The following is a 21,962-nucleotide window of genomic DNA, read 5'->3' on the forward strand; positions in this document are numbered from 1 at the left end:
CAAATTTGGGTGTTGAGGATGAATTTGGGCTACGCATAACCTTGGGTGTCCCTTAGACAAATCTGGGGTCCGCATAGCAAATGTCCTCCAGGGGTCCAAATAGCACTTTTTGAGCAACTTTTTCCGCACAAGTGTATTTCTCCAAAAACACCTACACAAACATAAAAATACCATAATAAGTACAAAATCAAGCACTAGCAATAGAGACACTGAGGACAATTCAGACACAAAAATGTGTCTATCAGTTGGGTTCTAAATATATTGAATTAACGACTCTAGATGACCTAAAAGATGGAGTCGTCATCTTTTTCAAACTTGATTAACGATTTTTCATAACTGCAGATTGGAGTCGTTTATTTTTGTGCCAATTCACTGACGACTCTCAAGGGTCGTTAGTTTATTATACTTCCGACCTAACGACCCTCACTCTGAGCAGTTCCATCTCGACCATGAATCGATCACTTGGAGCACCATTCAGACAATTTGAAGAGTGTAGGAAGTTTACCTGATTGTTTTGATCTTTGGGTTCTTCATTTTGAGCTTTGGTTCCTTCATTTTGAGAAAAAAGGATCTTCATTTGCAACAATTATCAAAGCTTCCTCTATTAACATCTCTTCATCAAACATCCAATCCATAGGATTAGTTGAGACAATCTCACCATCAACACAATCACGTATGTTGTTTGAATCTTCACCTACATCATTTCCTCCACTAGAATCACTCATTTCAAATAACCTAAAATTTCCCCCAAAACTCACTTTCTTCCTCTCTCCAACACAAAAACATAATTTTTCTATTATCAAAATTTAATCCTTAAATCTGATTTTAATGTAACTAAATTAATTACCAATTAATTAACTTAACTTAATTACTAATTACCATTAATGATTTGGGGTAGTTTAGCCATTTAAAAAATTTGGGGATTAGGGATAACCCCCAATTACTATTTCATGACCTTTTTGTCCTGTAGCTAGAGATTCCCAATTATTTTCCAGGGCCCCCAATTCAGCGATGGTTAATAGGATCCAAAATAATGGAGAAGAAAGAGAAAAAAAAAAGATAAACTATTAACACAAAAAAAAAAAAAAAAAAAATTAACACAACCTCTATTTTGAGGTGGTTCTAAAAACCAGCTGAATTTTTACACCAATGGGCTGGAACGTGCATCCCGGTATATTGGGAGTACACCAATTTGGACTCAAAAATAAATGTCATCATAAATTTGAATCAGTGACAAAGATAATATTGTACATTTTTTCATCTCGTCTTCCCCCCCAAACCATCCAAGACCACAAAGAATGGTTGGTTATTTTATGTGAACAATTAATAACATTTATAATCCTCCATACTAATGTTGATTACTGTAAATTGATGAAAATGATCTGTTTACCCTCTAAACCAAAAGATATGGTAGAAAATGATCCAACAAGGTGGGATTTGAAAGAGAGAAAAACATAAAATTGACTGATTAGAAAAAGAATCTCGTGGAACTTATAGATGTTTGATGTTCTTTGATTTGACTAGACTTAACTTGTGTTGATGAGAAAGGATAGTCGACATATGCCCAAGAAGTTGACCATCCAACTTTCTTGAATGGAAAATTTAACAGTAGTGGGGGACAAATTGATATGGTGTTCCCTTACAATTTTTGGGACGTTTCTCAAGTGCAATCCAATTAAGTAGAGTAGCATTTTTGACGTTGCCTTACACACCAATAACTGGTATGTTTAAGTTTAAGTTTAAGATGGCTTTCAGGCTCCCCAAAATGTAAGATTTATTAGTCTCCACTCATTTTATTAAAATACCCAAAATATACATAAAAAAATATTACATGGAATGGAAAAAAATAATGAACCAATAAACTACACAAAAAATACCAAGACCAATGTTCCAAAGCCTCGTGTACTGCCACATCTTAAACCTTGATGAAACTCGAATATAACACAACAACAATAACAAATATGTAAGCCAAATAGAGGACGACTAATCTACTATCTTTTCTGGAAGTTAAGAGTTTTAATGGCATAGGCAAAGATGAAAGCGAAAAGTACGGGAATGCCGAAGACAACAACTGCAACCACTGGGTGGAAATCGCGCTCGAACCCGAAATAATCCTTCATGAAAACCTCTACGGTAACGTTTGTGTCAACCATGACAGTTTGTATGTCTCCAAATTGTGAGACAGCCAATCCATATAAGGTCCATGCAACAGGACATGCCCAGTAGTACCATCTCCACCAAATTGGAATTTTCTGTAATCAGTCACAAAGGAAAAACATTAGACAACGAGTAAGAAATGGTAAACTTTGTAGTTTCTATAAAATCGATATCCATATCCATTGTAACGTACCGTTCGTGGGACTATAAATCCTGAAAAGAGATTCCATAAACCGTAGAATGCAGCACCAATAATGGAAGCAATGGTTTCGTTTGGTGTCACTGCCACGGTCATCATTCCGTAGAACGTAAAGTAACACAACGTGAAAAACATATAGAAGATATACCAGAAAAACTTTGCGGCTGTCCATTCAAATCCGATCATGGCGTACACTATAACTCCGTATACCAAAGATTGCATCAAGATATATGGAATCTCAATAACTACCTGCAATGATTAGAAACGAAATCAGTGACCACCATAAAAATTATTCTCAGTTATATATCTTAAAAATATCATGAAAGAAAATCACAAGTTACCTGTCCGAAGGCATATGGTAAGGCGGAGTACATTCCAGCAGCTCTTTCTCTGTAAAAGACTGTTCGCTCTACAGCAACAATCGGTTGTACTGAGGAGGTATTTTGAACTCCAAGAAAGATAACAGCGAGATACATAGAACCCAAAGCATTAAACAAATCTTGTCTTCGTGACCTGCAATTTATAAAAACAATGGATGATAGTAAAAAGATTGAATCATGAGAGAAAAACTATAAAAACTGGATGTACTAATCTTTATACGACTTACGTCCTAGTACCAAGATCCCAGAAAATTGTACCAAACATCAGTGCGATGACCACTGTAAAGTAAAATCTCACTGCCGTGTATGGAGGGTTTCGCCAGTATGACCAGTATTGTTTCCACAGGCAAGCCATGCATTGAGTAAAGAATGATCTCGAGTACTTGGTCGGGAAGTATAGGTCCTTGGTACCAGGAGGTGCAACACTTAGTTCTTTGATGAGATCTTTGTTTCTCTTATATAGCTCTGAGTTTTTGTATATATCAGTGAAGTCAACCCCTAGACCAGCTTCTTGTCCTGCAGAAGTCACCTCCAACATCCATGTTGCCGGATTATAACCATCTTTGATTTTACTGACTCCTTCAATTCCCTATATTGAATCCACACTTTATTTGTCAAGAGCGTATTCAGTAGATAAATGAAAGCTAGAAACTAGAATTTCCAGTGTTAAGGTTTCACCTCAAAATAGCTGATTAAATGGCAAGAATGGTGCCCCAGTGGTCCAACGTAAATTTCCTGTCCTCCTCTCTTCATTAGGAATAATTCGTCGAAGGATTCAAATATGTCAATGCTGGGCTGATGGATGGTGCATACAACAGTTCTTCCTGTGTCCACAGTATTCCTCACTGCTCTCATCACAATTGCTGCTGCCCTTGCATCTAGGCCAGATGTTGGCTCATCCATAAATATAATGGACGGGTTCGCAACCAACTCAACAGCAATGGTTAATCGTTTTCTCTGCTCAGTTGATAGACCATTTACACCAGGCAGCCCAACTAGTGCTCCTCGTAGTGAAGACAACTCGACAAGCTCCATTACCTCCTCAACGAACATCTACAGTCAATAGTAACTGATTGAGTTTATTTTTGTGGATCAAATTGATTTTCAATAATATTGGAATTTAAATCACTCTACAAACCTTTCTTGTTTCAGGTTGGACATCCTGGGGTAACCGAAGCCAAGCAGAATAGAGAATGGACTCATAGATTGTGACATGTGGAGAATGTATGTCGTTTTGCTCACAGTATCCTGATATGCGAGCAAATGTCTCTTGCTTTTTCTGATAACCAGATATCATAATGTTTCCATCAATATGTCCACCAGTTTTTCTTCCCGCCAAAACATCCATAAGAGTAGTCTTACCCGCACCACTAACACCCATTAAAGCTGTAAGAACTCCTGGCCTAAAAGCTCCACTGATACCTTTTAGAAGCTCCAGTCGATCTTCAGTGACTCCTTGAGCTTTCATTTCCTGAGTAATACACCATAAAACTTTGTTTTTAAGCTTCAAATGTTTGTGTAGTAATCAATAGTCACTTCCTTTGATATAGCCTTTCAAAGTCTCCAAGTGGACAACTTTATGAATACTTACCGCTGGCATGTCGACGGAATATGTAATTTCATCAAAAGTGATAGAAAGAGGCTGAAACGGAAGAACCATTCCACGCTTTTTGTTTCCGTTTTCCTCAATAATGGAGTCCATCCCTGTGAATAAAGATGTCGATTAGATACTAGTGCACAATACTAAACCAACAAATATAAATTTGTTGCATTATAATCACCTCTAGAACCACGACTTGTGGAGTTCTTTCTACCAGAGGATAACTCCATCTCTTTTCCAGTTTTATTAGACACTGAATCATCAGATATGACTGTCCGGGAATTTGCAAATGCTGCACAAATTTGATTGCAATATTAGAAAATGTAACCTCGGTTATAATTTTTTTTGAAAGTAGGAAAATACTCACGATTGAGATAAGTAAGAGCCAAGGTGAAAAGCAAGTTGAATAAGATGACATATCCAAGCAACGCCCCAACTCCAATCCAATACCAAGATGGATCTGCGAAGAATCCACGAGATTTGATAATTGCCTCTCCTAGTCTATCATTAGTACCGGGAAGAGCCTACAAAACAGTAATTAGTTAGTTTTAAGCTTAGTAAAATTAAGTTACTTAAGAATCTATTTCAAACTGTAATCCTTACTCTCTGCCATCGACTCCCATAAAACTCGTTCGCGAGTGCTGCATTTGTCCCATACATCAACGGAGATATCCAGTATCCCCAGATCCACCATTTTTTCACATTATCTGTGTCATAAAAGTTAAATATCCATAGTTGATGGCAGCAAGAAAGAAAACTAAAGAGATGGAAAGTATTTAATTAATTGGATTTTGATTGATTACCTCGAGATAGAACGAATCCTCCAAGTGCCAATAGAATAAGTAAACTGAACGACCCAATTGTGTTTGCAACTATCATATTTCTTCCCAACCCTGCAGCTAACCGGAACAGTGCTGCAGCCATCTGGTTTACAAATAGGAGTAGAAAGTACTGCCTAAACAACCTGCAAAAGTTAAATTTGGATAATCATTTTCACGACTTGCAAAATGCGGAATTCATGTTGGGAACTTGTTTTACAAATCTAATACCTTTCATCGATCAATAACCAAAAAAGTATAATACCTTTCGACATTTGGATCAAATCCAATGACGTAGTAAGTCATGAACACCCAAACCGCAACTTCTACAAATGTGATAGGAATTTTGAGGATCCATGCAGGAAGAGTATATGCCCATGCAGGGTAAAAGCGCAGATCTCTTTGCTTGAAAAACACAGGAAGCTTCATCACAGTCATGGCAAGCTCCGAAAACCCGTTAAACATAATCATCATAAGAGTAAAAAACAAAGCTCCCATATATATCCCACCATCGACAACAGTATCTTCCTTCATTTCAGTACGCAGAAAGAGTGTCATCGTAACAAATGCAATGAAGATAAGCTGGAACAACTTGAAAATATAAACAAAGGAATTCCTTTTCATTAACAAGTATTCTCTTGCGACACAAGCTTTTAAAAGTTCAGTCTTGCTAACTCCGTATTTCTCAGTGGTTAAAGCAGCTGGGTGGCTCTTCGACTTGTTAAATGGAGTCGCAAGTTCTTCTCTTAATTTTCGGCCAATATGGAACGACTGAAAAGCATGTGTAAAATCAGTGACTGTGACGAAAGAATAAGGCTCATCTCTACGAGCCCAATACTGTTGCTGATCTTTCTTTGATGTTACCTGTAAAGAAATGGAAGCGAAAACTGTAAGAAGGTTTACAAAAATAATTGAACATGCGATATCTAAGCAAACAAATATGTAAAAAAATAGGCAAGGAAGAAATTCACTTCTTGCAAGAAATCCGCTACTCCTTTCCTTTCCGGACATCTGAATCCCATAGACTCAAAAAACTCAAGCACATGTTCTCGCGGACCTTGATAAACGATTTTCCCATCAGACAGGAGGATAATGTCGTCGAAGAGATTATAAGTTTCTGGTGCTGGTTGCAGAAGAGATATCACAGCGGTAGCATTCATGATATGGACCGTCTGCCTAAGTGAACTCACAATCTGAAACGTCGTAGAACTGTCTAGACCTGTAGATATCTCATCCATGAACAATGCTCTTGCCGGCCCGACCATCATTTCCCCTATCAAGTTAGAAATTCATCTTAGCATTCATTCACATCTTATTGCTGATATAAGACAGAGAGTTGTTCTACCTGTCGTTACACGTTTCTTTTGTCCCCCAGAGATACCTCTCAACATTTCATCACCAACCAGGGTATCAGCGCAGATATCCAACCCCAAAATCTAAAATTTTACGCAAAACGTGTTAGTAAGTAAAATCGTCAAGCCTCTTAACCAAATATGGTTTTGCAGTGACAAGATGATACCTTTAAAATGTAGTCTGTAACTACATTGGCTTCTTGACCATCTATTGCTGCTGCCTATAAAAAATCGTCAGATAAAATCGAGCTTAGAGAGAAAATCCATGCATGAACTCGAAAAATGATTTTTGCTTGACATCAATATACGACTTAAAGAAAAACAATAAAGCTATCTATACCTTCATATAGACATCAATATCTGGATCAGGCTTAATGTTTGCAGCTTTTTCCCTTCTTGAAATCTCTGCCAACATATCTGTTCATGTTCCAAAATCAATAGAGTTCAGATTCATACAATACTTTGTCAATCATGCATCAATGGACACAACAAAACACAATTCAGCTTTACTCACCATAACCAGTTCCAGCACCTTGACATCTAGCGGAGAAAGCCAAGGTTTCTCTGACAGTCATTTCTCCGATATGAAGATCATATTGACCGATATACGCAGATGTTCTTTGTGGAACAAATTCATGCATTCCATGGCCATTATAACTTACTCTCCCTGACACCTTAAGATCTTTATCAAGCTTTCCAGCCAAAGCCAAGAGCATAGTAGTTTTTCCAGAACTGGGTGGCCCTAAAAGCAGTGTCATCCTATAAAAAAATGTTCGTGCATTAGCACAATTACTTGAGCTTTTTCTTTTCGGGATTTGGATAGAAGCAAAAGCAGGGTTAACCCGTACCTGTTAGGTTTGATGATTCCGCTAACGTCATTAAGGATTGAAAATGGTTTCTTTCTATTCGGTAGAATACGGAGAAAACTCAAAAACCCCTGCAAATGAACAAAAGTTTACTTTAGCTAATAATTCTTCAATATGGAATAAAAATCCATATGAATGATATTGTTACCTCAATAACATTGACAGTAGCGTTGAGTAGTGTGGGTAAAGATCTTCCTTGTCCATAAGATTCAGCATCTATACTAAGATTTTCATACCTCACTTCAATTGTTGGAAGATCAAGTCCCACTCTGTAACACAATTCAAAAACAGAGTCATTAGAAACAGAGAGGGAAAAAAAAAACAGAGACAAAAACAGAGAAAGATTAATTATTACCTATCAATTCGATTCTTAAGTTTCGTCAAGAACTTGGCATTATCTTCTTCAGAAACTCTTAATAATCTCTCAATCAATTCTTTTTTCTCTGGAAACCCAAGATTATGAATATCTATTTCTTTAGTTGCATCACCATCAGGGAGAATCCCTTTTCTTAAACGATTATAAGTTGGAAGTTTCTCTAAAGCAGCCCATTTTAATGCTTCTTCATCATTTTCATCTCTACTTGATCTTGAGAATATTTCTTGCGCAGAATTGTTTCTCCAAGCTGATGAACTTCTTCTCAAACTTGCTACTTTATATATTTCACCACGATCCATTACAACCAGCCAAAACTGCAAAACCGACTCCGGGTTTTCTTCTTCTTCTTCTCAAAATTAAGAGTATCTTGGAAATTCTTTATTCGTTGAAAATTCTTGTATATATAGATATCTCTATTTCACAACACTCCTCTGTTGAACAACTCCTCTGCTTCAAATTCTTTTGGAGTGGAGTTTGTTATAAAATTGAGAGTATCTTGGAAAGAATAAGAGGGATCTTTATATATATATATATATATATATATATATGGAGACTGTGGAGGTTTATGAGTTCGAGACTTTTGTATAAAAACGTGGAGTATTGAGAAATCAAAAAATTAGTATTTTGTTGAATATCAGTCAATGACGAGGAAAATCACAGCTAAGATGGTCATCTGTATCTGTTTAATAATCTGAATTTTCTTGCTTGTTTAACTAGATTGTCTTTCATGATTTCACAAACAGATATACGAGTTATTTGAATGCTCTAAGCCACCTGCATGTTCTATCCGTGGGTTACCCCAACAAGACTGGCCTCGGAGCAAAAGTTAAAACAAAAACTCTCGACGAACCGAACCTAGAGAAAAACCACCCAAAAAAACCGCCTCCCACAAACCCATACCATGTGCACGTCTCCCAAGAGATGGGCCTCATTAATAAAGAAAAAAAAAATGGTGAAAGGCGGTTTTGTTTTAGTTTTTCTCCCACGGTTCATATAGAAGTTAAAAAGTCTGTGGACGTTATGCATGTGACCTCCTAATCAATCTTGAACTGATAATTCTTTCGACTCCATGTGAATCCAGTCACGGAGAATGGAGAATGGTGTGAATCAACATTGGATGATAAGTCAGGACGTGCACCACAAAATACGTGCATTTTATCATTTCATAACAGAAGTCATAAGCATAGGAAACAATTTTCGGTATCATCTAGATTCTAGAAGCACCAGCCAGATGCATAATGCATGAGCCGTACTTTGTATGTGCCGTAGTTTTTGGATATTTTACCCTAATAAAGCTTCTTGATTGCTGGATGAGTGAAAATGAAAGAGCAGCATCTCGAGTGACATCACGAGGCAGGAAACTGTAAAGCTTCTAGAGGGCTTGGCTTGGTGTATGGATGTTACGAGGGCACGTTTGATGAGTGAATACTATGCAAGAGAATCCATCATGTCAAGGAAAATTAAAAATCAATACTATTAAACTCTATATGTGTTTTTTATTTTCTCTTGCTTTGAAGCATATTAAACTCTATAAATGATAGTTAATTATTCTTCTTTTTGTTTGTTTTGGTTTAAACAGATTTTGGATCAGTAAGCACTGAGCAAAACAATAAAAGATTTGGGTTATGTTGCAGATTTTAAGTTTTTGAGTTGCAATACAAAATTCTGGTTATGAGGTAGATTTCAGATCAGAATGCAGATTGTATACACATAATTCATCATTTTCCACGTGTCGAAAGAGTCACACGTGGAGGATGCACAACCTGAGAAATCAAGGCACGATGCCACATCTCTACACCCAAGGGACAGTTATCATCCACACATGTTCATCATCGAGCGGATCCGACGGCTAAGAACCTAGGAGCACTAAAGTATCGAGCCACTGAGAAGTACTGAAGATCACCCTAGGATCTACTTTATTCCATCTCGAGGAGAACCCGGGATCAACGGTGGAGATTGGACATACTGACACAGATGGGACAGGAGCGGCAAACACCTGTCTCACGCGTGCAGACGACCCAACCACCCGCATTAAACACCCTCAACATAGAGTACGTGTCAATCAACCTGTGGAGGAGAAAGAGGTGGCCCATCGTTACCAACCGTGATCGTTGAGAGACATCGGTCGAGAACGAAGATTCCAGCGGGATTATCACAAAGATCAAGGAGATAAGGTTGCAACTGTCTCAGACAATGGACCCCACGTTACATCCCTATAAATACCCCTCTCCACTGAGAGAGAATGGGTCGACCAGTTTTGAGTGAGCATATGAGATCTTAGGAGAGAGAAATAGGAAGAGTAAGTATGAATTTCATTTCCCCCTTTAGCTCCGTAATTCACACAGAGTCATTTGACTATCATTGTAACTCTTCAATACATAGTGAAACTCCAACCCCCGTGGACGTAGGCCTTAGTGCTGAACCACGTAAATCATTGTCTCATTTACATTCAGCACTTTACTTTCTGTTTTATTATTATGACTTACTCGTATGCATGGTTTAATTTATTCCCCCGTGACCAGAAGATGACGAGCTTGAAGACTCAAAGTCTGATAGGCTTCGAACTCATATTGTTTTATATGTATTTCATCTCTCCCAATGATTTTGCATGAAATGCGAATATTGTTTGTGAACACTTGGATACCATCGTTATTTTCGTGTTCACAATCTGGCGCTAGAAACATGGACTCTAGTCCCGGTAAAAGATTATCTTTCCCTGTGATTTTACTTTTTGGGTCTCAGCGCTATTCCCCTATAATAGTGCTTTGAACAACTTATATTAAGATCAATGTTTTCTTTGAAAAGATCTATGTTTTCCTTTAAGATCAGCGTGTACTATTGCAAAAAGCACTCTAGATCTGCTTTTTCCTTGACAACCTTTTCAGATCTATATTTTTCCTCGCGGATAATTTGAGTTCCTTGACAAAACATCTCGTTTAAGTTTTCATCGTTTTCGTATATTTTCTAACAAAACATACGTTAGAACTGGGCGTTCATATATGAACCCGTGGGCTGGTAATGTTTCTCAAAGTATTTCGAACCTGTCCATAGATCTATGTTTACAATGGTCGGCCATGCATTTCCCCTTGAGAACGTTGAAAACCTTTAAATACACACTGGGGTTTACGCCTTTTCTTTGAACATATTTCACTAATAAACTTTCTTTGAATAGACTTTACTAACGAACTTTCTCCGAACAGACTTTGTTAACAAAATCAACGTGGATTTTGTTTCTTCGACTACTTCTTATTTTTGCAGAAAGTTAAAGATGGGGAAAACGAAGGAGGTGGGCAAAACCAAAGCCTCTTCGAAGGAAACACCAAGGACTACCCCAGTTGTGACCCGCAGCAAGCAAAAAGGCGAGAAACCGAAGGTAGCCAACCAGAAGCCTGATGCCTCGTAGATCACCTCACCATTGGATGCCAACGCCGTAGCAGCGGCGTCCCTCAAAACGGCAGCAGCCAAAGCCGATTTAGCAGCCAAAGATGATGCAGCAAAGACAATGAGAGCCACCAGAATGCATGAACAACGGGAAGGGTTTGCAGAATAAACGATGCACCAACTGGTCTTCGGGATGCCTTCAACGAACGACCAAAACTAAGCTCTGACAGTTACTCAACCCTTGCTGATAGTAAACCAGCCAGCGCCCCCGCGCGTGGATCTACCAATAGTCACAACCGATCTGCCCCCCTCTAATCCATACAGTTGACGAAGGTCACGCGATGGCCATTGGAGGGAAGGCGCGAACCGGAACCCCAAATCAAGGATCGAACCATACCCCCCAACTGATGGCAGAGCTCGAAGAGTTAAAGAAGAACCAGAAGGTGTACGCAGAAGCAGTGGCACTGCTAACTCGAGAAAATCAGGAGCTCAAGGATAGGATCGCCCAAAGCATAGGAGCGACGCGCCAACATGACAAAGCAAACTCAAAGGCACCAGAGCCCAATCGTGATCGAAGAATCATCCTGACAAACACCAACAATCGGAACTGTTAGATCGAAGACCTGCCAGAGAAAGTAGACCATCAGACCCAGACTACGTCCCCGAAGATTCAGATTATTTCGATAGTGAAAACCAAAGATCAGGACGATCCACGACAAAAGACGATCACCAACGGGCGATGGAGGACCTTCGTGCGGAGATGATGGATGAAATTAAGTAGTTGAAATCTAGACAAGAGGGGGACTAGAGGAAGTAATGAGAGAAGCTAACACCATGCCGCTGACTCACCACTTGGCCAAAGCGTTTATCCCTCAAAAGTGTCTCGTTCCAGCGTTCGAATGTTACGATGGATCCAACGACCCTGCAGCTCATCTTCGATACTATAATCGTATTTTAGCCCGATGGGATCAAAACGATGCAGTCCTCTTTCCTTCAAGTCTAACGGGATCAGCACTATCTTGGTTCGACAACCTACCTCCAAACTCCATCGATTCCTACAACCAGCTCACTGAGAAATTCTTAGGGACATACATGTACAACAAGGCTGTCAACCCCGGAATAGACAAGCTCTTCTCATTAGCTATAGCTTACAAGGAAACGATCAGGGAATATACCGACATATGGCACAAAATTTGTCAAGCTATAGGGAACGTAGATCCAGTGGTCAGCATCAACTGTTACAAATGGGGATTAGGCAGAATGAGCCCATTATTTGTGGAGATTCACGGAAGTGTACCTACGATTGAAGGAGACCTTTAGGTAATCATCTAAAATCACGCCAGGTTATAAGAAATCCAGCGGAACAATCCTAGACCCCAAACTCAAAGATCTCATCGAACGAACTCAATAGAGCATGCTAGCGGATCAAAGAGGGGAGGTTCAAATGAACGTCCCAGTAAAGATAAGAGAGGACGAAGGGATGATCGTCGATGCGACGACCAAAAATTCGAAGACCAAGTCTTTATGAAGCTCAACACCAACTACACTCGCATCCTAAGGGAGATTAAGGATCGAGAGAACTTAGAGTGGCCTTGGTCCAAAGGGAAGCATCCACCACTATCCGAGAAATCTAGAGACTACTGTGAGTACAGCTGCTTCAACGGGCATCAGACTGAAAAATGCAAGAACCTCAAGATAATGATTCAAAAGCTGATTGACGCTGGTGACCTCAAGCAATACTTACAAAAGGCCGACATAGAAGAGAGGGCTAAGCGAAGCAAGCAAGTCCAGCTACCCGAGGGTAATCGAACGCTCAACAATATCTCATGCTCTGAAGCCACTAGACCATCACTAACTTCCCAGATAGGCAAAAGGTTAAGGAAGCAATTTGAAGATTACTGTGAGTTGTACAAAATCGGTCGAGTAGAAGTGGAGGAACACGAACAATGGATAAACGCTCCAATAACTTTCTATGCTGAGGATTTATATGATGACATGGAGGATCAGAACGACCACTTGGTTCTCACATTACCCATCGCGGGGTGCAATACCAGGAAGGTCCTCATTGATGGAGGGAGCTCGGTCAATGTACTGTTTTATGACACGTTCAAACGAATGGAGCTGAATGAAGAACAATTGATGTCTTCGTACTACACCATATATGGATTCAATGGGCCACAACGAAGCCTCTAAGAGACATTGTTTTACAAGTAAACGCAGGACTAATGAAGGTTGATACACGATTCAGCATAGTGGACGCTCCTTCTCCTTACAATGCCATCATCGGGCGAAGATGGGTACACAAGCTCAAAGGGGTAGCAGCGACTTATCATCAGTACCTTATATTCCCAACACCCGAAGGGGTAATGGAAATAAAGGGAGATCAGGTAACTGCTCGAGAATGTCAGGATATACAAAATCATCTCAACAACAAGCAAGATGAGCAGCGTAAATCCCGAAGAAACCGAAACAAAGAAGTTGTCAAGGAGAAAGAAATTGACCTTTATCTGGAAGAGATCTCCGGAAGAAGTCTGACGAAGGAGAGCATCGTTATAAACACCGAAGCAGGTACCTCCACAGCTAAGGGGGATGGAGAGCCTACCAAATAGCAATTAAAGAACGTCCCTCTCCTAGGGGAACTGAAGCCTATATTCACATCTGTGGAACCCATGAAGGAGATCAATATAGGGACCGAAGATAACCCGAATATGATCAAAATAAGGACTTTAATGGACAAAGAAAGAGATATGGCTCTAATCAAGCTACTCATGGAGTATGCGGACATCTTTGCATGGAAATTATGAGACATGCCAGGAATTGATCTGAAGATAATTCATCACGAACTCCGTATAAAGCCGGGCACGGTCCCCTTCAGGCAGAAAGTACGAAAAGTGGCGCCAGAGTACCACCAAGCAATTGAGAAAGAGCTCCGTAAACTGTTAGAAGCAGGGTTTATCAAGTAAGTGAAGTATCCAACATGGATCTCGAACATGGTCATCGTACCGAAGAAGAATGGAGGAGTAAGAATATGCATCGACTTCACCAACCTCAATAAGGCTTGTCCGAAGGATAGTTACCCCCTCCCAAGCATCGATCAACTGGTAGAAGCCGTTGAAGGGTACGAAGAACTGTCATTCATGGATGGATATTCTGGTTACAACCAAGTATCCCTGACGGAAGAAGATCAACAACACACAACATTTTATACCCCGCACGGCCTCTACTATTATACAAGGATGCCCTTTGGACTTAGAAATGCAGGGCAAGATACGAAAGGATGGTTGATGCTATCTTCAAACCATGGATCGGGAACACTCTAGAAGTCTACGTCGATGATATGCTCGTCAAAAGTAAGCTGCGCAAAGACCACCATCGATACTTGAGGGATATCTTCGAAGCCATGAGGAAACACAGCATGAAAGTGAACCCAGAAAAATGCACATTCGGCGTCACCTCAGGGAAATTCCTCGGATATCTCGTAACGAAGAGAGGCATCGAAGTGGATCCCTCCAAGATCCAGGCCATCGTGGAAATGCCGTCCCCAAAGAACCTGAAAGAAGTACAGAAGCTCAACGGATCCCTAGCGGCTCTGGGAAGATTTATCGCCAGGTCATCGGACAAATGCAAACATTTCTTCAACATTCTCAAAAAAGGGAGCAAATTCGAATGGACCGCCGGATGCGAGAAAGCCTTCCAGAAGATAAAAAGAATACCTGGCCACGATCCCGATCCTCCAAAATCCCTATCCCGATGAGGTGTTGTCCCTGTACATAGCAACAATCGAAGATGCGGTCAGCGCGGTCCTTGTCAAAACCAACACGAAGGTTGAGCAACCAATCTACTATGTCAGCAAGACTCTCAACCCGGCGGAAGGAAACTACACGAAGATTGAGCAGCTCATACTAGCATTAGTATGGGCAACCCAAAAGCTAAGAACGTATTTCTTGACTCATCATGTTCGGGTCCCATATAAAGCACTGTTGGAAGCTGTCCTCAAGAGCGCAGGGAAAGTAGGAAGGATAGAAAAATGGAACACTCATCTGGATTAATTCAACATTATCCACGAGATCCAAACTGCCTAAAAGTCACAGGTCTTAGCGAGTTTTTTGGCGGACTTACCTCTGGGTAATGACGAAGAAGTGGAGGACATACCAGAAGCAGAAGAGGACGGGAAAGATCCAGTCGATATACTCGAACCCTCAAGCCAAAGAAGATGGGAAATCTTCGTCGATGGATCGAGAAATAGAGAGGGCACAGGCATAGGCATCGTGATTACCTCTCCCACCGGAGACAGGATCGTGCATGCACTAAGATTGGAATTCAAGGGGCATACCAACAACATCGTTGAGTACGAAGCTGTAGTACATGCCCTCCGGTTAATAATAGAAATGGGGATAACAGATGTACGCCTAACAAGTGATTCTCAGTTGGTCATTCGAAAAATAGAACTAGAATACAATGTCTACGATGACACCCTTTCCGCATACATGGCTTTGGTTCAGACCTTAGCCTCTCAGATAGCAAGCATCAAGTTCTGACACTTGTGCACAAAAGATCTCAAGCATGCCGACGCCTTGGCATACATATCATCCATGCTGAAAGATGAGAGCGTTAAAGCCATAAAAGTAACAAGAGTATACGAACTTTCAATCACCCCACAACAGTCCTTCGCTACGAATCTTGAAGACGATGTAGGGAAGGACATTGATGACGACAACGTAGGAGAGGATATTGCTGAAGACTTCATCGAAGATGATATCATGACGAGGGATCACGAAGACGAGGACTTCAACAACGAAGAAGACTGGAGAACCGAGATTCACCTCTACCTTGAAGAAGGTACGCTACCTGCAGACTTGAAGCAAGCCAGAAAGATACGATCTTCGTGATGGAGTCTTGTACAAAAAATCCTTCCTCGGACCACTACTACGATGTTTATCAAGGGAGGAAGGGCATCGTATTTTGAAAGATATCCATAGAGGGGACGCAGGTAACCACAGCGGAATGAGATCATTGGCGGATAAAGAAAAAATGCAGGGGTACTATTGGCCACAGATGATACAAGATGCCGCAAGGATGTACAGGAGATGCGAGGAATGCCAGCGGTTTGCTAAGAAGATTCATGCTCATGCGACAAATCTAAATTCTGTAGATAGTCCTTGGTCATTCTCAAAATGGGGCATAAACATCGTTGGACCCCTTATCGAAGGGTCATGTAAAAGGCGATTCTTAATTGTAGCCACAGACTACTTCAGCAAATGGGTGGAGGCAAAAGCCCTAGCTAGAATCCGAGACGTGGACGTATTCACATTCATCTTTCAGAACATCATTTGCAGGTTTGGCATTCCCGCATAAATTGTATGACAATGGCAGGAAATTACAAGGGAAAAACATAGATATGCTCTTTGATACTTTCAAGATCAGGAAGAAAAAATCAACCCCCATTTACCCCCATAGTAACGGCCAGGCTGAAGCTACAAATAAGACCCTTGGTCTTATCCTCAAGAAATAATTGGATGAACACAAAGGACGATGGTGCGAACAATTACACAACGTGCTATGGGCATACCGAACAACACGAAGGTCCGACACGGGTGAATCACCGTTCCTCCTCACTTACGGAGCCGAAGCAGTCATCCCGACAGAAATTATCATGCCAACCACAAAGACCGAAGCATGGGAGAAGAATATCACGGAAGATATGATGCTGGAAAGGCTCGACGATCTAGAAGAAATGAGGGAGACAACATTTCAAAGGATGGAAAACTACCAACGAATGTTATCCAGAGAATTCAACAAGAAGGTTAAGCTTATAAACTTTGTAGAAGGACAGTATGTACTGAGAACCATACCACAATACCAGCGAGAGAAAAAGTGGGGCAAGTTAGCACCAACATGGGGAAGACCGTTTATAATACATGACATCGCCGGGAATGGATCTTACTACCTGCGTAATCTGAAAGGAGAAGTCCTCAGGAACCCATGGCGCTAAATATCTCAAGCGATACTATCCATAAAGCAGCGCAGTTCTGCATCTGCGTGAAGAGTACCAGAAGAAGAAGACAGCGTGCCCGCTCGACGTGTTTCTATCTCTGGACGAGGAATAGCAGACCTCACCTTATCAATTGAACAATTTGTTTTGCAAAATAACTCTGTCGGGGAAAGTAACCATGTACAATCTCTCGGGACTCCGCTATCAGCGTCTATAAGTGTCCGACCATGGGGAAGGCTTCCAGCAGAAAGAGATACCCAAACAATCGATAAGACAGCGGTTCAGCGGAATGGGTGCATGTAAATACTTTTAATAAACGCATCACATATCTGGGAATGCTGCATCAACCCCCAGCGATCAGTGATCCTCTGGCCAAGGGTTAGTCAGCGGGGTGACAGGTCCAAAGTCAATAACGAAGGTGCATACCTTCGTTACTGCCGTCAAACACTTTTTATTATTTACCTAATTTTCAATATTTACTTACTCGCTGCCTAAAAATAAAGTAAACTAATGATGCAGGTAAAGCAGAGTTGTACATATCCAAACAAATGATGATCCATTCCATAAAAGTTGATTACAAATCATGAAAATTAAGCAAGGGATAAACTAAGGTAAAACAAGATACACAAAAAATAGCCCAAAGCCAAGTAATCAACAAAGATCAACTTTCTATAACGAACACAAAAAACTACTTCCCCTTGGAAGGATTCTTCGGTTGAGACGAAGGAACACTTCCCCCCGAAGAAAGACCTGAAGAGTAAGTCAAGGGATCAGGCATAGGATGACGAGGATACTTCTTAACAATATCATGTTCCTTCAGGAGGTTCTGTTCGATCTTGGTTAAGGTCTTTTTAATCTCCTCGACCAACTGACAACGAGCCTTATGAGTAATAACGGTGGCCTTGAGCTCAGATTGTGACAACAAAGATGTCAATCGAGCCACCTCTTTGGCTGCTTCCTTCGCTGCTGCATCCCTAGATCCTGATATCCCTTCGAAATACTTGGCTTGACCCTCTTGGTACGCTAGGGAATATTGAGACTTTTCAATATTTTCATTTGCGAGGTTAAGCTGTCCCTCGAGATCTGAAAAGGAAAAACACAAATGGGTTAGAAAATCTAAATTACGAAGACTACTGACGACCGAACAAGTGTATACCTTCGACCTTACTCGAAGCTATTTCATATTCATTAACTACAGCGTCCCAGGCTTCGTCAATAAAATCATACTCGTCCGAAATTTTCTTATAATCCAACCGAAGATTTGTAAGGGAAAACTGACACTTATCCAACTCTACCTGCTTCATGGAGTCTAAATGTCGAAGATGATTGACTTCATTACTCATCTTTTCTATCCCTTTAGTAAGCCTTTACATATTTATTTCAAGGTCCTTCTCAGAGTCCACCAAAGGAGCGGCATCGTCCCGAGAAGCAGCTAAAGCATTACTAAGGGCATGGGCCTCGGCTCTGGCATCATCCCTCTGCTGAACGAGCCGCTGTATATAATCCTGAATTTCAGGATCATGAGATGAACGAGCTTGAAGCATATCCTCTTCCAAGCTTTCCACCCTGGTTTCTAAACGAGAAATACCCTCACGAGCCTCACGTAGATTCTCACGAGTCCACAACAAAGAACCATCAAACTGGCGGCGATCATAGTTATAACAATTCTGCATATCAACCATCTGATCCCGTCGTTGTCGATACTGAGCCATCAATTCATTATGCTCATCTGCCCGAGCATTCCACTTATCAGACTCATTTTTTATTTTCTCCACTAGTTCCCTAATTCGAGAAGCTTGACGAGTCTTCTCATTCCGAAGCCATGTTAATTCTCGGATATCGACCGCTGAAGATAGGGCCGGGAGACTCAGACAGCACACTAAGAAGACAAAAATGAGCGACGAAGAGAAGAATAGAGAAGAAAATAAACCTTTGGAAGATGAAGCATCATTACGAGCCATCTCCAACTCACTACGAGCAAGTGCGAGTTCAAGACGAAGCTTCTCTTCTTCAGCACCAAGCCTCTCTTTCCCCTTCATCCGATTCTTCAAATCCAATACCTCATTGTACTTATCAGCGATAAGAGCCTCAGCAGCGGTCAACTCACCTTCTCTGTGATGAAGCTTTGCCTCCAACTTAAAGGCCTTCGCCTTGAAGAACTGGTACAAGGTATGGTTACAATGCTCGCTTCTCATCATCTGCATTAATGAAAGACAAGCTATAACTGTAAGTAAAAACCCACAACATCAGATCATCCGGCTCAGAGGAAATTTTCGACGCCTTACCTCAAGAATCCGCTGTTGAGGGAAACTGTATTGGTACCCATCGAAAATTGCCATCATATTAGCAACAGAATACGAGGGATCGACTAAAAGACTAGTGGAAGTAGCTCCCAAATCCTTCTCCCAGATCTCTGTAACCTCATCATGAGACGTTAATTGCATCTTCTGATGGGTGAAAGCATCATAATCCTTCTCACCAGGGATCACTGGAGCAGGTTTCGTAAAGAACATCAAATTCTTCTTCATCATCCAGTCAAGTGTAGCATCATCACCTTCGTGCATCATGGCCCTCTCAAATCCCTCTGAAGATGCCTCAGTGGAAGCCTCATCAACAACAGCGTTCTTTCTAGCATCAAAATTTCTTTTAGCCTGGGCCTCCTTGTTAATAAGGGCATCGCCGTCTTCACCATCAGAACTCTCTTCCATCTCAGTTACTTTTTCTCCACTAGTCTCGCCAAGAACATCCCACTCGTCGTTTGGAGTGATCAAGGAGAAGTCTGAAGCCAACCCCATAACAACACCAAGGTCATCCTTCCCACCAGAGGAACGGATCTTTCCAAAAGAGAATTCTTGACCCAACCCAGTAGGGATCGTTGATTGAAGATCAACATCTTCATTCCTCTGAGTCGGGGGGGGGGGGGGGGGGGGAATGTATGTTGGTCAGCGGGTATATCTCCTTGTCCTCCAGGGGTAATCTCTTTTTCAGTAGCTCCAAGGCTAATATCTCCTGGACCACCAGTGGAAATCTCTTTCTCACCATCCCCGTGATTGTGAGGGGAATTCCCTATACGCTCTTCATAATCGGTAGCTTCCTCTTCCTCCTCGACAAGCTCGTCGTTCACTAGGCTGGTAACCTCATCGGGAATTTCAGTCTCCTCAACGGCAGCGGTGGAAGATTGAACCAGACCTATCTTTTTCTTCTTTTTTATCTAAGGACATAGTATAGTGTTATCAAGAAGGAAATTTTCTCCGTACTACGACCAAATCAAACTAAGAACAAAAGGGGAAAATATACATATTATAAACTCACAAAAAGTCATACCTTGAAATTAGCAAGATCCTTCGGAGGAATGGTAGCGTCGGAGCTTTCCTCTTCGTCTACATCAGCAGCATCGAAGGCATACTCAAAGTCCATACCATCAAAATTTAACTGCCAAGGGCAGAAGTTACCATAACGAGCCGGTGCACTATCACGAGGCTGACTACCAGCAACAGGGCGTCATCCATGTTGATCAGGTACCCAATCATAAGCCGAAGGACCGACGACCTCAATAACGGTGGCGTGCCACTCATAATCATGATCACGCTTGAGCCGCTCACGAGCAGGGAAAAGTTTCCGATGAGAAGTTCCTTCAGTACCATGGACGTATCGGATCTTCGAGCCACCTCACTCAGGAGACAAACCTCACCCTTGGAAGCAGGAATAGTACAAAGACCGACGCTCCATGGCTTACGATTCCTACTATTAACGTAGTTGCTAAAGAAAGTATTGAAGTTCTCAGGAGTATACCGATTTCTCTCAGCCGGGTTAGGAACGTAGCAGGTCATCATCGTCTCTCCCTTACTCCGAAGGTAGCACTCCTTAAGCGACCGAAGGTAATTCCCAGACAGCTGTACTCCCGAGCGACAATGAGTATGTGGAGTAGAGCTTTCACGATGAGCCAAGACGTCGTAATAAAAAGAGTCACCCGACTTATACAGGGGCAACATAAGGCTAGCCTCGAAGGCCCCCACGATTGTCAGCAGATGAAAGTCATCGTACTTATAATTCTTAATCAAATCATAAGTGAGATCGTCATCGGGAGCATAAAACTTAACGTCGAAAGCTTCGAGCTCATGCTTTACCTTGAACGCCTCAAGATCTATGTGTTTAAAAGTAACCTTGTTTTTACCGACCGAGACGCTTCGTATAACTGGGGAAGCATCAGAATCATCAGCTTTATCCGACGATGGCCTCTTATGGGGACTGATATTCGAAGATTTCCTCTTGGTTGGAGGATTTCTCGATGGGTCAGCCTTCGGTGCAGCACCTTTGGCAGCTTTCCCCTTCACTGGAGCAGTAGATGGGGGGACCATAGACTTCTGAGAAGGATTCGTAGTAAGAGAAATATAACAAAGAGGTTGTATATCTAGCGGCTCAGCACGTTGAGGAGTAGGAGACGGCGCACTCGTCGGTTCAGCTCGCTGAGATACAGGAGGACGATTAACAGCATATCGGGAACCCTGAGAACTCATCGGCGGATCCCCTCTCTTGGTAGATGAAACTCAGGGACCAGACGCAAATGAAGTCTTCTGAGCTCGAGGATCTGGCTGGGAAGACCTAGGTGGACCACCCTTCGGCGGAGATACATCAAGACTTTTGGATGGAGGAGATCTATAAGGGCTCGATGGTGGAGTCTGATATGGAATCTAATGACGATCAGCCATATCTACAAACACGACGAACAAAGAAAGTGATGTTCATAAAACAAAATTTTGTAGACTTATTTCGTTCACCAGAAATATCATCAGAAACACAAAGATAAGTAACCCAGTAAAATCTAGAAACCCTAATTAATC

The 21,962-nt window shown here is 41.3% G+C and overlaps 1 protein-coding gene across 2 annotated transcripts in view; it reads right to left on the reverse strand.

Annotated features, from left to right (window-relative positions):
* Positions 1-1,991: 1,991 nt before the first annotated feature.
* LOC113355621 (pleiotropic drug resistance protein 1-like) overlaps positions 1,992-21,962 on the reverse strand; it is a 74,852-nt gene continuing 54,881 nt past the window's right edge. The window contains exons 1-20 of one of the 2 annotated variants that reach the window (XM_026598529.1): positions 7,728-8,047; positions 7,521-7,641; positions 7,355-7,443; positions 7,021-7,265; positions 6,847-6,923; positions 6,674-6,727; positions 6,500-6,590; positions 6,126-6,427; positions 5,420-6,018; positions 5,140-5,300; positions 4,940-5,043; positions 4,704-4,860; positions 4,518-4,628; positions 4,328-4,440; positions 3,875-4,207; positions 3,415-3,789; positions 2,964-3,325; positions 2,698-2,869; positions 2,351-2,605; positions 1,992-2,252 (exon numbers count right to left, since the gene is read on the reverse strand). In XM_026598529.1, coding sequence (XP_026454314.1) covers positions 1,992-2,252; positions 2,351-2,605; positions 2,698-2,869; positions 2,964-3,325; positions 3,415-3,789; positions 3,875-4,207; positions 4,328-4,440; positions 4,518-4,628; positions 4,704-4,860; positions 4,940-5,043; positions 5,140-5,300; positions 5,420-6,018; positions 6,126-6,427; positions 6,500-6,590; positions 6,674-6,727; positions 6,847-6,923; positions 7,021-7,265; positions 7,355-7,443; positions 7,521-7,641; positions 7,728-8,047 — 4,302 coding nt within the window. Of the gene's footprint in view, positions 2,253-2,350; positions 2,606-2,697; positions 2,870-2,963; positions 3,326-3,414; positions 3,790-3,874; positions 4,208-4,327; positions 4,441-4,517; positions 4,629-4,703; positions 4,861-4,939; positions 5,044-5,139; positions 5,301-5,419; positions 6,019-6,125; positions 6,428-6,499; positions 6,591-6,673; positions 6,728-6,846; positions 6,924-7,020; positions 7,266-7,354; positions 7,444-7,520; positions 7,642-7,727; positions 8,048-21,962 lie in introns of those variants that run through there. The other variant, XM_026598528.1, reaches the window with a different exon arrangement.

Source organism: Papaver somniferum, chromosome 3 (assembly GCF_003573695.1).
Source record: "Papaver somniferum cultivar HN1 chromosome 3, ASM357369v1, whole genome shotgun sequence".
In the NCBI taxonomy this organism is placed as follows: domain Eukaryota; kingdom Viridiplantae; phylum Streptophyta; class Magnoliopsida; order Ranunculales; family Papaveraceae; genus Papaver; species Papaver somniferum.